Source organism: Micromesistius poutassou (genome assembly GCF_964030765.1).
Source record: "Micromesistius poutassou genome assembly, chromosome: 13".
NCBI classification, from domain to species: domain Eukaryota; kingdom Metazoa; phylum Chordata; class Actinopteri; order Gadiformes; family Gadidae; genus Micromesistius; species Micromesistius poutassou.
In genome coordinates this window covers 8119479-8135664 of record NC_140283.1, presented here as the reverse complement: position 1 = coordinate 8135664, position 16186 = coordinate 8119479, and the positions used below count along the sequence as shown (strand labels likewise).

Sequence of the window (16186 nt, the reverse complement as noted above, 5' to 3'; positions counted from 1 at the left end):
TGACAGCAGGTAAGATCCATTGCCTCAATACTTGAGTTTACTGGATGGTACTCCCAGCGGCGTACAGCACAGCCACACATATCACCAGGACCGTTGCACAAACCACCCCAGAATCAGCTCATTTGGTTTAGTGAAGCGCGTTGACTCCATTGGACACAACCAGTCACACACACGCAAATCCTGACACCTGCTGCGGAAGCGGCGCCTTCGCTGCTGGACTTACTTGGCGGGCGGCAGGGGGACGGGCGAGTTGGGCTCGGGGCGGACCTTCATCTTGAGGTCATCCTCCTTCTTCTCTCGGGGCTCCCGCGGGGGCCGCACCCGGGGGGGCCGGTCCTTCTCCTCCCGCTTCAGGCGGTCCCGGTCCCACTCCTCCTTGCGGCGCAGGCGCTCCTTCTCGCGCTCCCTCTCGCGCTCCCGCTGCCGCCGCTCCCGCTCGCGGTGGTCCCGCTCGTGGTCCCGGTCCCGGTTGCGGTCCCGGGGATCTCGCTCCCGCTCGCGCTCCTGTGGGTTGTGGGTTACACACCTGACGTTAGGACCCAACAGGGCAGCCTGCGAATGACGTGGATGTGGAGGATGACGAGAGCCATCCACAATTCCAAAAAGGTACGATTCAATTGACCCAACAGGAAAGAGGTCGTAAGACTCATAAGATCTGATGTTATGATTGCACTGGACTGCTTCGAAACAGACTACCATACAATATCACAACAGTCATAAGCACAGCTTTTGGTTCTATTAAAAACAACAACAGTTGGTGGTGGTGGTGGGGGGGGGGGGTGTACTCACAGCATAGTGGTATGGCAGAGGAGGGGCTTCTGTGTACTGCACTCTGAAGTTCTCGTACTGTCCCCCTCTCCACAGGGCCTCCATCTCATAGTCATAGTATGGGTCGGCATACGGCTCCCTGGAACAGTTAAACGATAATGACCTCAATATATGGGAGAACCCAGCTTGAGTCGGAATCTCTGAACAAAAACAAACAAACCTAATGCAAACAGATGCAAGGATGGCAATAGGAACGTGATGAGACACTAACAGGTAGCTATCGTGAGAACCCATTGTTACAGGTTCTGGCCCAGATACAGGTGGTCCAGATATAGGTGGTCTCGGGGTGAAGAGCTTAATGAACTAATTGTTTACTCAGCTCGAAGTCAAGTATATGCCCAGAGATTAAAAAAAAAAAAGCTTACTCTATTAAGGACAAGGTAAACTTTGAAGACACAGAAACCAAAATATTGCACAAGTCTGCCACTCACCCGGGGTAGATGGGTTCTCTGAAGTCCATTTCACTGAAAAAAATTTAATATAATCAATGAGTTAACAGTCTGTATATTACAGACGTGGTTGTAAACGTGAAGAATTTAGGGTTGGGAAAGAAAGTATTATACGTTAATTCAGATTACTTTATTAATCCTGTAGGAATTTAATAAAAAATATAAGAAAAAAGTGAAAAGTGAAAGTGCAATCGTGTATCAAACTATTAATACACACTTAGGCTTAGGAATGTATTTACTCATGTTAATTATTAAGAGGTTTCCAAATGAATGAAAAAATGCTAACGGAGGTGGATAAGCTTTTGTAAAGCTTGTGTGCATGTGCGTGTGTATTTACTCTCTGATAATGCGGTAGTTCCGCTCTCTAAAGAAGTCGTTCTCCTTGTCGAACTCCCTTTCGTCCTCTCCAATCGTGACGTTGAAGCGTTTCTCCTCAAAGTCAGGCTCCTGCTCCTTGCGTATAGTGGCTTTCTTTAGAACCTGGGTCCCCATGTTTGAATAAAAAGAAGGTGACTCAATGCCCGTATACTCAACATGGAAAGCCTGACAGCACAACACCAATTGGCAAAAACATATTAGTCTGGACCCTCTCAGTTCCGATTAGACTGTCAAAGGCTTGTTATCAATGGCCGTAGACCAAAATGCCTCGGGGGGAATTGGAAAAACATGGAACTAATCAGGGTAATAACATGTGTGACACATCAGCAGAGTCCATCTTGGTTGTTTATGCCTCAACGGTTCTCAGATTGGACGCTGCTCTGTACAGTGCTATCAAACCTGCCCCGTGTTAGATAAACGGCTGCTATTGTCCTGACCTGGGCCAGGTCTGCTGGAAATGTCTTAACGGGAGGGGGGGGGGGGGGGCAGACGCATTATGCCAGAGCAAATAAAACGTGGTTTCCAGGGCCACAACATGCACGCTTGTTTAGCGGCCTCCCAACCATGCCCAACAGAAAGTGTAATAATACCAACAATTTGAATTGAATAAAAATTATAGGTCAAGAGCCGAATGCAGGGACTCGTTTTAGTCTTCAGCCGCTAATATGAGAAGACACTTTAATGACTGAGTCTAGACAATTGTTATATATATATATATATATATATATATATGCTGTACATACATATATACTGTATATTCTAGTTTCTTTAAACTATTTTGTTCTTTGTTACTCTTATCTTAATACTTTTTTAATTTTATTTTTAATATTGCACTGTTAAGGAGAGTTTGGAACACAAAAAGGTTCATTGCCTGCTATGACTACTGTTATGTTGTGCATTTGACAATAAAATGAACTTGACCTTGAGACGCTGCCTGCTTCTGATGAATGTATACTGAACAGAAAAGGTCAAATGTCTGGGGACATGGGTGGCGATGGGCTGATTAGAGACTGGTGGGCGCTACCTCTTTGGCATGCCTCAGGCCCCGCTCCCAGGCACTCTCCACAGGAGGCTCCACGGGCGGCGGCGGCGGCGGGAGCTCCTCCACCGGAGGCGCGCCCTGCGGAGAAAGGGAGGTCACACAACGGTAAGGAACACATGGAGGCACAGGCTCCTCCATTCGTCCACTCAGCCACAACAACAAGACAGGGGGAGGGAGCAAGAGAGGGAGGTGGAGGGATAGGGAAAGAGAGAGGGATTGCGTGTGAGTGCAACCCATGCAGTTTGATGTTCTTTTTTTTCTTCCTCATCTGAAAAAATCTTAGCTCACGATATATTTGAGATAGGTCTTGTTTACACACTGGTCAATGTTTCAGACATATTTAACCGAGTATGTATGTATGTTTGGAAAAAAATCTGTTGAATATCAATATTATATCAGACATTTAATATATTTGTTATGGGCCTATGATTTATAATGTAGGGGAGAGTGGGGTAAGATGAGCCAGTGGGTAAGTTGACCCACCCCCTGTATTTAGGCAACTGTACACATTTGTTGTCATTTGACCATCAATTCAGGACGCAGACATTATTTATATCTGGCTGTAATAAGATAAGATAATACTTTATTGTCTGTTACGCAAGGGATCTGTTTGCGTTCTGTTACGCACAGAAAATTTTCTTTGACATGGCTCCAGTCACAAATAAACATTCACACAGACATAACAAGACAAGACATGGGTGTTGAGGTATCAGCGTTCAGCAGGGCTATTGCAGTGGGGATGAAGGATTTCTTGTAGGTGTTTTTACGCAATGGAGAGAAGCACATGGTAAAGTTCCAAGTATGTTTTTTTCACAATAAACTGTTTTTTGCTTGTCAAAGTAAGTTTTTACCATATCAGGTAGGTATAATGGCTGCTTTGTCAAAGCAAATTTATCCATGCGTAAAAATATATGTAATTTCATATATGTTTGGTTTTTCATATTTTAAACATTGTAAAAAAGCTATCGTGCCAAGAAAGAGAGAGAAGGGAGGCGGAGAGAGCAGCCACTGAAAATCCATCAGAGAAGTGGCAAAATACAGAAATAAGGAAAATTCATTCACCGTGAAAAAGTAATTAGGTCAATTAACTCCTACACTGGGGCAAGTTGAGCCACAACACCACTTTTTTTTTGAGATGTCATATTTTCACAGACCTATGACATAGGTGCATTGTTATCATTTTGATTGACAGGGGACATCCTGAAATAAAGGTAGATGTTTTCATTTTACTTCCGTCTTATTTCCTTGCCTAGAGGACATGAGTAAAAATTGGCTCCCCACTCGCCCCTATATAATAAATACATGCAGAACACAGTTATATTTCACATTGGTGCTATCATGACTGATTTCATCCATCATGGCAAAGTTTCAATTTGGCTCAAGCCGTGAGATTGGTAGTGAGTGAAAGGGAAGGAGACTGAGAAAAGAAACAGAGAGAGCGCAAATGAGTGGGAGTGAGTTATCTATCAAAGTGATGCCGAGATAGAGAGTTTTGGTGTGTGGGTGTGTGTGGGCCAGACTCAAAAACAAAAGGTGAAACCTACCCATGGGTTATTGGGCAGGAGGGGATGGGGCGCCCCTGGAGGCGCTCCGTTGGGGGAGAACAGGTCGGGCTTGGTGATGAGGGAGTAGTTGCCTTTGTCGTTGACTCCCGGGTGGATGAACCGACAGTTCATGCCCCAAGTACAATTACCTGTGGTTGAATGCAAAGATAAACTAAAATAAAGACATTGGACAAAATGCAATACCCATAAAAAAAATAGGTAGCAATACAAGCACTTGTTCCATAATTACATAATAAAAGGTAATATTCCTTTGCATAACAACTAAGTTACAATAATTGAATCAATGCATTGTAGGCTACATAGCCCCTAAACGAGAAATCCACATAAATGCTCTATCCAAGGGCTCCCCCTACAGTTGTAAATCGGCAATCACGAGCAAGGACCAAAAGCACACATACCGCTGTTCTCCCTGGAGAGTGAGTGCAGTAGACATGATTGACAGCCTAAACCTTAGCTGTGAGCACTCTACACTGGATAGACTTACAATAGGGGTACATGCTTTTAACCTTGTACACATACATACACTAACAATAGGCTTTAAGCTCTAGCTGTAGTTTTCTGTGTCGCCTCGGCTTTGTTCATACTGCACACTGTTCACAACTGTTTGACTATTCACAATAGGTTTTAAAAGTGGCCAATATCAGATTCCAGTGTGAACCAATCACAGTCCGAACTGACCCGAATTTGAAAATTAGCAATTACAAAGAATGGCACATGCAGCACGCACAGAATAACTGTCTACAGGAGAGCTTCAATGTAGCCAAAACATTTCCTACGACAAACATCTTGCATAGCGTAATAATAGCTAAAATGTAAGCTTTAAGTAACTTGCACGCAGGCTTTAAGTAAAACACACGCATGGACTTAACACGCCCGCTGCCCTACGTTATTTCATTGATCAGTGCCATGTATGGATGAGTCATGCATTCACTTGAGAAAATATATTCTGCTCTGTTTTTCTGAATTAACAAGTTAATTATCTTAGAATTCTGAAAAGAAAAAAATCTGAATTGACAAGATTTGAATTCAAAATCCCAAGAGAAGCTGTGTTTTAGGAAAGGGGGGAGGGGCATGTCATCCCCATGGTTATGACCCATGCCAACTCATGATCCTTTTTTAGTACCGTCGGTGTATGAGCGTTATAATGAGCGATGTTGTATATGAAATGCACCACACAACTTAGCTTTATACTATAGGTTTCCGGGAAGCCTAATCCTCACTCGGACGCGGACATAAAATACATCGCTGCTCAGACAGAGCTTCACCATCCACACACACCGGGGGTGATGATGCTGCAAAGTCATCAGATCAGAACATCAGATCAGAACATTGATTCAGAACGTGCTTTCTGTCTCAACAACCCCAAAGTCCTGAGGTGCTCCAAGTCGACAAACTAATAACAATGCCGTCAATATTACTTGAGGACACGAGTATCTCCAAACATCACAAACATAAAACAAATAAAACCGTCTCCATCTCAACAGTAGGGCTAGACCCGAGTGAAAAGACTACAACCAAACGTAAACAGCCCCCCTTTCCATTTCTGGCCAACGAGCAATGAGTCTTCCAACAGAAATCAATGGGATTTACAAGATGCGATAAATGTGCAATAAAACACAACAGAAACTGTATTTTGCGACGATACTTGATTTAGAACATCAACAAACACCACTAACCGCTCAGTGAGTTGCACATTTCTGAAAACGAACGTTTATGGTTGTTTTAAGGACAGGTTCGTGCATGCACGTAGCCAGCCATTCTGAAGCAGGCAAGGGGCGATTCGAAATGAGCCCAATACCCGAGACAGGACCAATAGTCAAATTTCGGTTTTCAGGAAAACAGCTGAATATATTTTCTCAAGTGAATGAAAAGTGGCACAAACAGAACTGAAAAGATCTGATTCTACATGATTTGTGCTGTTGTGTTGCGCCGGAAGCTACATTAATTTGTTGGTGTTAAGTTTGTCCAGCAACGTTGCATGCCGAAGCAGTTGCGTTGTGTTTGAGGTGATGCATGCGTTGGATTTATTCAACGCATGCATCAAATGCACTGAGTAGACCTGGCTGGAAGAATACAATGTTGTGCTAGCTAGCTAGTAATATGAGATTGTGTGCGCATTTAAATTGTCTTTTTATTTTAAGTATATTTCCCACATGATTGTGTATTTTATATTTTTAAAAATGTCCAATCATAGTGATCTAAAATGTATGGATGTATAGGATGTATGGAAGTCATTCAGGGGAGTGGTTAATGTTATCTGCAATGTCTGGGAGGGTAAACCTTCGCAGGCATATACAGCCACCAATGTTTAGCTTACAAAAAAAAACAGGGCTTGCTGTGAACATGAATGTATTCTGCCACTAACGAAAACCTGGTCAACTAAGCCTCTTCTGAAAGACTAATGGTAAGCCGACTTTCAGGGGGCCTTTCTGGCAATAAAGCTGATTTTGTTTTAAATCGATCTGATCTCCTGAATGGCACGTAAAGAAAACAATGTGCTTGTTTGGTCAAAAACATACGAGCAAACATACAATATAATAGCTGGCAAGTGTTACAGGCCCATGCAGGGTTATGTTTTCTTTTACAGGTTTGGCTGTTTGGGGATTGACGGCAGCTGCCATCAATCACTCCTTCCTTCAAAAGCTGGGCCAGTCTGTGTCCCTTGTTCGCCCGGATAACATGTTGCCCTCTTAGGTCACACAGGTTAAGTGGTCCTGTGTGACATTAGTTTTGTTATGTAGCGGTTTTGTTAAAAGCACACTTTTTGTATAGTTTAACTTTGTTTTGTTAAATAAATATACTTTTCCTGTTCCAAACTGCATGAGGCTTCTACATTTGTTGTGGTCCAAGAGCCGACCATAACACAAGGCAACAAGGAGCAACAGTTTGGGGACATTATATAGATAATATCATTGTGTGTCATGACTACCTTTGACAAAGAACCTGCAGATAGGACGTGGTCTGATCTTCCTGTCCATGGGGTCTTTGACCTCGCCTTCTTCAAGGTCATCATCCTGCCAACACACACACACACACTTGAATGCTGTGGCTAAATGTTGAAAGTCTGAAACAACATCTACAAGCAGAGTCATCACAAAAGCAATAATCTGTTGATTTGTTCAAGAAGGTATTCTATAATCTGTTAATCTGTTATAGGCCTGGGTGATATGTCAGAAAGACATATCAAGATATAACTTGATCATATTGAACGATATCAATAACTATTGATAATTTTAATGACCTAAAAAGACTAGGAATTACCATGCTGGATTTAAACACTTGTGTTCAACACTTAATATGACCTTCCACTGTTCTTCATTGATAAATACTCCAATTGATACAGTTGATACAACAATGAAAAACACTCAAATATTGTAAATAAGTATGGAACCTTGTTTGTGTAACAAACCCAGCTGCTAGATTCGGTGGTCCAGTCTCTTCGTTATATATTGAACATGCTTTATATTGATATTGATCAAAAGTCTATCACGATACGATAATTTATTGTTTTATTGCCCAGGCCTAATCTGTTAGTATAGTAAAATAAAGCAAAGGGACATGGTCACGGAGGACAGACAGTTGTTCTTGGTGCTATGCAGTTAGGAAGGAGACACCCCTAACAGTACACCTGGGGTACTAGTACTCATACACTAGATCATGGGAAGGAGTAACCGCTAAATTTAAATCCGTAGCAAAAATAAATGGAGCAAAAGCAAAGTGAGCACCACCCAATATGAATCAAAGTGACTGCAATGAATGCCCCAGCCTAGCATCACCGCGTTTGTTTGCTTAAGGCGCACTTTGCATTAAGCAAAACAAATGACGTGGCAGGGGTTCACTTACATCTATCTCTCCTTCGTCCATCTCCCCGTCATCCTCGTCTTTCTTCTTGAAGGAGTCTCTGCGGCCCCTCTCCGGGCCCTTGTGGTCCCCCGCCTTCCTAGACGGGCCGTCCCTGGGCGACGGGGGAAGGATGGGCTTCTTCTCCCTTTTCCTCATGCTTCGGAGTTTGTCTTCCGCGTGCTCCCCGTCTCCCTGCTCCGCCTTGCCCTCCTCCTCCTCGTCCTCGTCCTCAGCAGCCGGGGGGGCGCTGGGCTCCTCTGGGACCTCCTCGTCGTAGTCCAGCTCGTGCTCATCCAGCTCCCGGGAGGCCGACGCCGTGTCCTCCTTCATCTCCCGTGCCACTACCGCCCTCCTCCTCCTCCGAGCATCTTCCTCCTCCTCCTCCTCCTCTTCGGTCCTCCTCTTTGCCTCCTCTGCTGCCCTGTTCTTATATTCATCTTCCTCCTCCTCCTCCTCCTCCTCCACCCTGTTGCAATATTGTTGTTCTTCTCCTTCTTCTTCTCCTTCTTCTTCCTCCCCCTCCTCCACCTCCTCTGTAACTACTGCCCCAGGTTTGTGCCCTGCTGCAGAATCCTTCGGATCATGGCCAGGAGACTGTTGGCTTACCTTCTTCTTCTCCTCTTCCTCCTCCTCCTCATCCTCTTCCTCCTCCTCCTCCTCCCCATCTTCTAGGGGCTCTCTCCCTCGGGCCAAATAGCTCCTGCCGTGGTCCGGCTCGGCATCTGGAGACTGTGGCGTATCAATGACTTCTTCCTCTTCTGCTTCATTGTCCTCCTCTCCCTCCTCCTCCTCCTCCTCCTCATCCTCATCATCATCAGCAGACTGGCTCTTCCGCGGAGGGTCATCGTCTCCGTCCATCAGTAGGATGGTCTCGTCGTCCGTCCCCATCATCCCGGTGCCTGTCCCTCCCTCGCCGATGGGCTCATCATCGTCATCTGGGTCTGAGACAAATTCTGGGACCACCTCGTCTTCCTCATCTAACTCGGAATCTCTGCCTACTCTCGCTAACTGCTGGATGTCTTCCTCTTCCTCCTCCTCCAGCTCTCCATTCTCCTCGTCGTCGACTAACTCGCTGTCTGAGATAACCCTGCCCTCCTCGTCGGGAGAATCCAGCAGCTCGCTGTCTGAACAGCCTTTCTCCTGCTCCTCAGGTGACTGAGGGGACTGGGTCGGGCTTTCAGGGGTATCCATCAAAGATTGTTCCACTTGAGTAAACAAACATCAAATAACATGAAGAAAAAAATACAGAGAAGCAACGTTTAGCAATATCAACGGCTGGACTACAAAGGATGAAGCTGTGATTATGACACTTACAGAATACTTTGAATCATTAAATACTTAGAATGCATGGACATTGCTGATGATAATGCTGATATAAAAGTTAGCCATTGCTGAATATCGATTAAAAGTAAACATAACGGAAATATGACTATTTTTAAGATGCGCATATAACGCGAACTCCATGGATATGATTTCCGATACTAGTTAGACTTTGAAGTTCAGTTGCTGCTGACATTACTGCTACTTGGATCGGGCTAGCTAGCAACAAGGCCCAAAACTTGTCAACGTCAAACCATACTTCCCACTGATGATGGGTACATGATTAGACAAAGCGACTGAACCTACTTCACCCATGTAGTAAAATAAATATGACAGTGCGCGCTTGGATTTCACTAATCAGACATGGAGCATGCATGCTGCTTTCTATTAACAATGCAACCTCCCCTAACGGCAAGCAGCTCTGCTATTCTGCTAGTAGTAGCTTAGATCAAAACAATCCTGTTCACCTTGTCAACCTGGACCTCGTTGAAGACAGGTTTGCTGCGTAACGAACTGCCCCGATTATATGAAATCGCTTTTACGCAGAACAATAATATTTTCTGGTTATTTTATCCGCTGTGTTTGAGAAAATAATAAGCCCTACACCACACAGCGACAGCGGCCATTACTTTGACGTCACCAACACGCGACAGTCGGGAAAAAGCCGCGGTGCAGAAAAAAGACTAGCGGGCGATGTTGCATGTATTTACTTTAGTGTTATATTCTGCCTGTAGCCTAAAGCAAACAACGCGGGGGAAGTATAACACCCCTTTGCCAATTGTATGACATTTTCATTTCAGCTCAACGCCATATATTGTTTGTATAGATCCCCAACAACAAAGCCCACTTTAAAATGCTTTATTTCAAATGACATGTATTAAAGATATAAATCATTTGAACGCATGGGGGCGCCAAGACCCTCCGCCGCTCCATGGACAGCAGAGCCGAGCCGTTGATGGCACTATCGCACTGTGGGTGTAAAGCGCAGTAGTAATAACAGTGCTGTCTGGTGAACATGCCTTCTTTCTTTTTCTTTTTCTTTTTAATGCATTGAAATTTACTTTTCTATAAACTGAATTGACATGGTTGAATGGCTGGGATTTGGAAGTACAGTATATAAATTTAATAAATGCATTTATCAGGATTCTACCAGGATTCGAGATAGAAGGTAGGCGACATTGTTTTCTTTATAGTATAAGTGGATGTCATTACTGTCAAATCTTAATTAAACGGTCATTGATTGCCTATTTAATAACATTTAATTCGTGTATGTAAATAACAGAAATCCGACAATTTTCGCAAAATATATAATATACATAAACATTGTAACTAGCCTATACAAAGTAATTAACCTCACAAAGTTGTTAATCCCACCAGATTTGCAATTTTCTCCCTTCTGGTTGTTACACGGCTGCCTTATTGTCACATTACTTAATGATCGCATTACTCGAATGAGCATGCAATTTGACGGGGACTGGGGTACTTACAATCAACACGTCGTGGTATATCATAAGCGAACCTAACTGATTGGACGCTTTCTTAGATCATAAAATAATGATGTGAGACCGAATCCGAGATTGATTACCATATAAATACATATTAAAGAAATATTAAACGTGTAGGTATAGGCTATATGTGTATATAATGTCATTATTATAACATGGTGAGGATGATTATTATTATTGTCATTATTGTTACTTTTAGGAACTGTTATTGTTACTATTGTTGTCATCATGCATAGTCATCGTGCAACTGAATTCCAAAAAAGCATATTGCAATAATACTTATATATTCCAGCAGCACTGCTGATGGGAATCAAAATGGTCAATGGGCAGGCCTACTGGGTCTGCTACGGTGGTTGCTTTTGCAGCTGGCCTATTTAAGTAACAGTGGGTGTGGTGAGAGCTCAACCATGGGGTGTCGGCGCTAAATGACTTTTTCATTTACTGTCCATTTCAATTGGATCAGAGACAGACCCAGAGAGAGTGGCTCAAATATATCCAAATTCTGCCGAGCACATGGCTGGAAAAGGCATCAGTGCCTGGCCACTTCAACAGCACGGACACATGCCTGTTAATTGTTCCTTTAGAAAGAGACCTTTTGGGGAAACAGTTAGGGGTAAAACATATTTTCAGTCTTGTCTATTGTTGCAGCAATGCTAAAACATCACAGGCAAAGCTAAAATACAGATACATTTCAGACTAAAAGTGCTAATTTCAGATCATTATTTACACACTGTAAATTTCACAATTTAAAAAATATTCTGCGGTTGTCATGATGTTCTTTTGGAGTTCTGCATTGTATCATAACATATACTGGAATTAGTTATGCCAATTGCAGCATAGGATGCAAAATACCTTAGTAATATATTACCATTACTATGGCTTATATACCTATAGCCATAGTAATGCCAGAACATTCCATTACCTGAAATATTTACAGGGACTACCACCTAGTTTCTGTTATCACTGGGTCTTCCTCAGGAGAGCATGATACAGCTGACTGAACACATGCTTTCAATACCCAAACAGGAGTCACAAAACACCACCTCCAGGCAAGAACCACATGCACACACACACACACACACACACACACACACACACACACACACACACTCACTCACTCACTCACTCACTCACTCACTCACTCACTCACTCACTCACTCACTCACTCACTCACTCACTCACTCACTCACTCACTCACTCACTCACTCACTCACTCACACAAACACATACACAGGAGGAAAGAGGGAGAGGTGAGTAGGCAAGTGCATGACTGAATGAATGAATGAATGAATGTGTGTTTTGTGTGGCAGTGGCTTCCATTCACCATACTCTAGACTAGCAGGCACCAGGCTGTAGAAGTCCCTGTCTTTCTGTAGATTTCTATAGTGTATCTTCTCTCTTCAGGTGGATCGCATTTAAACTGATAAAGTGTAGGATGGTCAAGGAATGGCCTGCCAGTATATTCACCCTCAATGCTGCTCTGTCATCAATGTGGAGTCATAATAAAAGCTGTAAGTCTCCCTGCGACAAGAGGCCGAGAGGCTGGTGAATTGATGGCAGAACTGAGGTGTACTTATTGACACAGAGATAGATCAGGAAACAGAGGAATGCATTTAACAGACTCTAGCCTGAAACTTATCATGCTTTAAAATCATGATTATAATAGCACACATTTTCATACATAGCAATTTTCATTTTCTGGGACAATCCCAAGGTGCTAAACAGTGCAATTTAAAACAATAAAAGAATGATTAAGCTTAAAGATTTTGACCCATTTGACCAAACATTAACATTATATTTATTTTAGCCTGTCTCTGTTCAATTCGAAGATGTGGCATTTGTATGCATTTCGAAAAAGCAAGTGCTCTTTGATCTCTGATTGAAATTAGATGTTATTCCCCTCCTCACATAAAATATGTCACCCTTGATTGGACTCACTTTGCCATTTGATTCCATTGACATTTAAGACAAGGCAAACAACTCCACAATTAACTTAACCTCCGCAAAATTAGCCCTAATCAATCGGAGTGTCCGATTTTTTGCACCTGAAGACACAAATAAAACATCCAAGACCAAGTCCCTCACATCACACATGGCGGCCAACACCAGCGCACGGATCGACGCCCCCACCAATGTCTCGCTGGGCCTGACCGCGCCCGTCGCCGAGTCGTTGGAGTTCAAGACGGTGTCGGTGTTCCTGGTGCTGCTGGTGTGCACCATGGGCATCGTGGGCAACGTCATGGTGGTCCTGGTGGTGCTCACCACGCGCCACATGAGGACGCCCACCAACTGCTACCTGGTGAGCCTGGCCATCGCGGACCTCACGGTGCTGGTGGCGGCGGGGCTGCCCAACGTGGCTGAGAGCCTGTCGGGCACGTGGGTGTTTGGTCACTCCGGGTGTCTGGGCATCACCTACCTCCAGTACCTGGGAATCAACGTTTCCTCCTGCTCCATCACGGCGTTCATGGTGGAGAGGTGAGTGAGTGAGTGAGTGGGGCCGGCCTCTTGGGTCAGGCCTACAGGAGGGGTGGGGGGGGTAAGTTTGTTTTTCACTTGCACTTTGCAACTGTGCGTGTATGTGTGTGTCAACACGATTGCAAACTTCAAGTGAAAGTGTCCTCAATAACGCCCACTTCTACTTCTACTTGCACTTCTCTTTGTCCTGTATAGTTTTATAAGCGACTCCCAATTTGAGTAAAGATGCGTTGTATGTCGTCATCCCATTCAGTACAATCTGTGTGCAAATGCCTTGGCTGCACAGCAGAGGCCGGAAAAACAGCTGGGGTGCACAACAATCAAAATATACAGACTATCAAACCACAATTGGTGTCCTGTGGATCCAGAGAAATGTTTACAGATGAGCACATGCTGTCTTGTACACCTTAGCAATGACGACAAGGTTTTTACTATGCTGGTACAAGGCAGGCAGGGGGAATTGTTTATTATGTATTGCCATCAATATCTTTAGGCCTACTAGATGGGGCTGTTGTGTAGCACTCAAATGTCCATTTATTATTGTGTGCTTTGTTTTAAAGTTGAAATTAGTCAATCATCATTAAAAAGCCAATAGCTGAGGCAACGTTGCACTTTTTAAAGTTCAGTTATTGCCGACCACTCCCAATGTGCAGGTACATCGCTATCTGTCATCCAATGCGGGCCAAGACGGTGTGCACAGTCTCTCGGGCCAAGCGGATCATTGCCGGGGTTTGGATCTTCACCTGCATCTACTGCATGCTGTGGTTCTTCCTGGTCGACATTAAGGTTCGGGAAAACCTTTTCATCTCAATCGTATTTTAGTTTCGGAGCAGCTGTCACAAAATAAACAAGAGCTGAGTATTTTTCCTATTTAAGATCAAATGCATTAGTCTCTTTGTCAAGAAAAGACAAATTGGGAGGGTAATTCAGGATGATGTAGTGCCTAGGAGTGTTAGACTCATGCATAAGGTACTGGGTTCGATCCCTAGTGTCCACAGCCTAACATCATGCTTGATTAAGATGTATGACCTCCTACGTCCCATATTCCCCCTCCTCCCCCAACACTTTTCATGAATTGCAGGTGGTTGAGAGTGGACACGTTCAGTGTGGCTACAAGGTGAAGCGGGAGCTATACCTGCCCATCTACCTCATTGACTTTGCCATTTTCTACGTGGTGCCACTTCTCTTGGCCATCGTACTGTATGGTCTGATAGCACGGATACTATATCTCAGGTATGAGGACATGCACCCACTCTATGGCCAACCCGATGACATTTGTTACAGCGTTCCTTTCTTGTTATGCCTTAAAGTAAGGAAACTTCAGCCAAATTTGTAACATTGCTAATGCATTCATTGTCTGCAATTAATAGAAAAATTGATTACAATCACTCGGAAACAGAATTAGGACAGCTTAATTATATGTGTAATCTTTTTGATTCAATTATATTATGAATTAGCATTCAATCAAATTTCCCTGGACATATTGCTTCAAAACCTTTAAATATACTCAATATTCAGCAGTTCCATGTGTTTTTCCCATGAATGCACTTCTGCAATATGCAATCTACACCCTTTGGCCAATAGATATTGCCAGGATCTTCATTTGCATTTAACATATATAACTTGTATATATAAGTTGTCTGTTGTGGTAGAAGTGGTTATAAGACAACGGTATACCATCTAGTGGATTGTCGCACTCACAGAGCTCTATGGGAAACATAAACGAAAGGAAGTCAACCCATGTTCTGATTGGCCCAAACATCTGTCAGTGAAACAAAATCTGTTGTCTTCCGTCGCAATCAAAGTTTGTCCTATCGAACCATGACATGTTGTCCCTCCAGCCCCCTGCCGAACCAATCAGACACGGGCACTGCCAGCACCGGGGCCCCGATGCTGCGGCGCAGCTGCAGGGAGAGAGCCGAAGTGGGGAAAACCGTCCGTGAGAAACGGCCCAAAAGCGCATTGTCATCCAGGAAACAGGTACGTGTTGGTTAGCGCCCTGTATTCTCTCTCTCTCTCTCTCTCTCTCTCTCTCTCTCTCTCTCTCTGATACTCACATCTAAACATCAGGTTCATGCTCTCTTTTTGCCTCTATGTGACTATTACTGCACACCAACTTTCGTCCAACTTGCAATCAATCCCATTCTCTGGGTTTTGATCTGCTAGGAGATTGGGGGCAATGATTCCCTCTTTACCGCACGCCTGTGGCGCTCTTGCACATCTATTGTTTCAGATAAGTAACCCTCTCCTTGGCTTCTCATTGTGTTCTCCGTATCTCCTGGAGATAACGGGGGTCAACTTGAGGGCCCCCATGGGGCTTTAATGGCTCATTCCGGTGAATGATGGAAAAACAATGTTTACCATGGAACCCCTTTACAGATGGAATGGTTCAAAGTGTGGCGTCCCTGGTTTACATAGGAAGCAACTCCCCTCCCTCTCCTCAATCCTAGATAATTATTTCTTTCCTCTCTATCCTATGAGGGCATCAGTTTTTTTTGTTATCAAATTCGATTTTCACCTCAAACTTTTTTGAATTTCTTTGATTTTTTTGGGGTTGAAGTTCCTAGTGAATAGTTTTTCCGGCTCATGACTTGATCAAACTGTGCTTCTTCAGGGCTAAGCTACAGCTGCTTGACTAACACGCCCCGGGAACAGCCGTAGGGCCAAACGAATCCAAAACGAGGAACTCAATATTATCCTTTGCCACGGGCCCCCTTACGGCAAATCCCTCCTCATCCTCATTGCTGGGGGCACAAAACCAAGGCCCTGCTCATCATCCAC

The 16186-nt window shown here is 43.9% G+C and overlaps 2 protein-coding genes across 7 annotated transcripts in view; one reads left to right on the top strand and one right to left on the bottom strand.

Moving 5' to 3' along the window:
* Positions 1–10034, bottom strand: part of zc3h18 (zinc finger CCCH-type containing 18) — a 35404-nt gene extending 25370 nt beyond the window's left edge. For all 6 annotated transcript variants that reach the window (XM_084477390.1, XM_084477391.1, XM_084477392.1 and 3 more), the window contains exons 1-9: positions 9893–10034; positions 8106–9310; positions 7192–7276; positions 4242–4390; positions 2680–2775; positions 1615–1757; positions 1260–1292; positions 790–907; positions 224–504 (exon numbers count right to left, since the gene is read on the bottom strand). In XM_084477390.1, the coding sequence (XP_084333516.1) occupies positions 224–504; positions 790–907; positions 1260–1292; positions 1615–1757; positions 2680–2775; positions 4242–4390; positions 7192–7276; positions 8106–9296 (2096 nt within the window). In that variant the 5' untranslated portion in view covers positions 9297–9310; positions 9893–10034. The remainder of the gene's footprint in view (positions 1–223; positions 505–789; positions 908–1259; positions 1293–1614; positions 1758–2679; positions 2776–4241; positions 4391–7191; positions 7277–8105; positions 9311–9892) is intronic.
* A 2988-nt stretch (positions 10035–13022) lies between these two features.
* trhr2 (thyrotropin releasing hormone receptor 2) lies at positions 13023–15728 on the top strand (the record flags this gene model as incomplete). Its single annotated transcript, XM_084477864.1, has 5 exons — positions 13023–13405; positions 14059–14191; positions 14487–14638; positions 15247–15385; positions 15690–15728. The coding sequence occupies 5 exons, from the start codon at positions 13023–13025 to the stop codon at positions 15726–15728; spliced, it is 846 nt and encodes a 281-aa protein (XP_084333990.1).
* Positions 15729–16186: the final 458 nt, after the last annotated feature.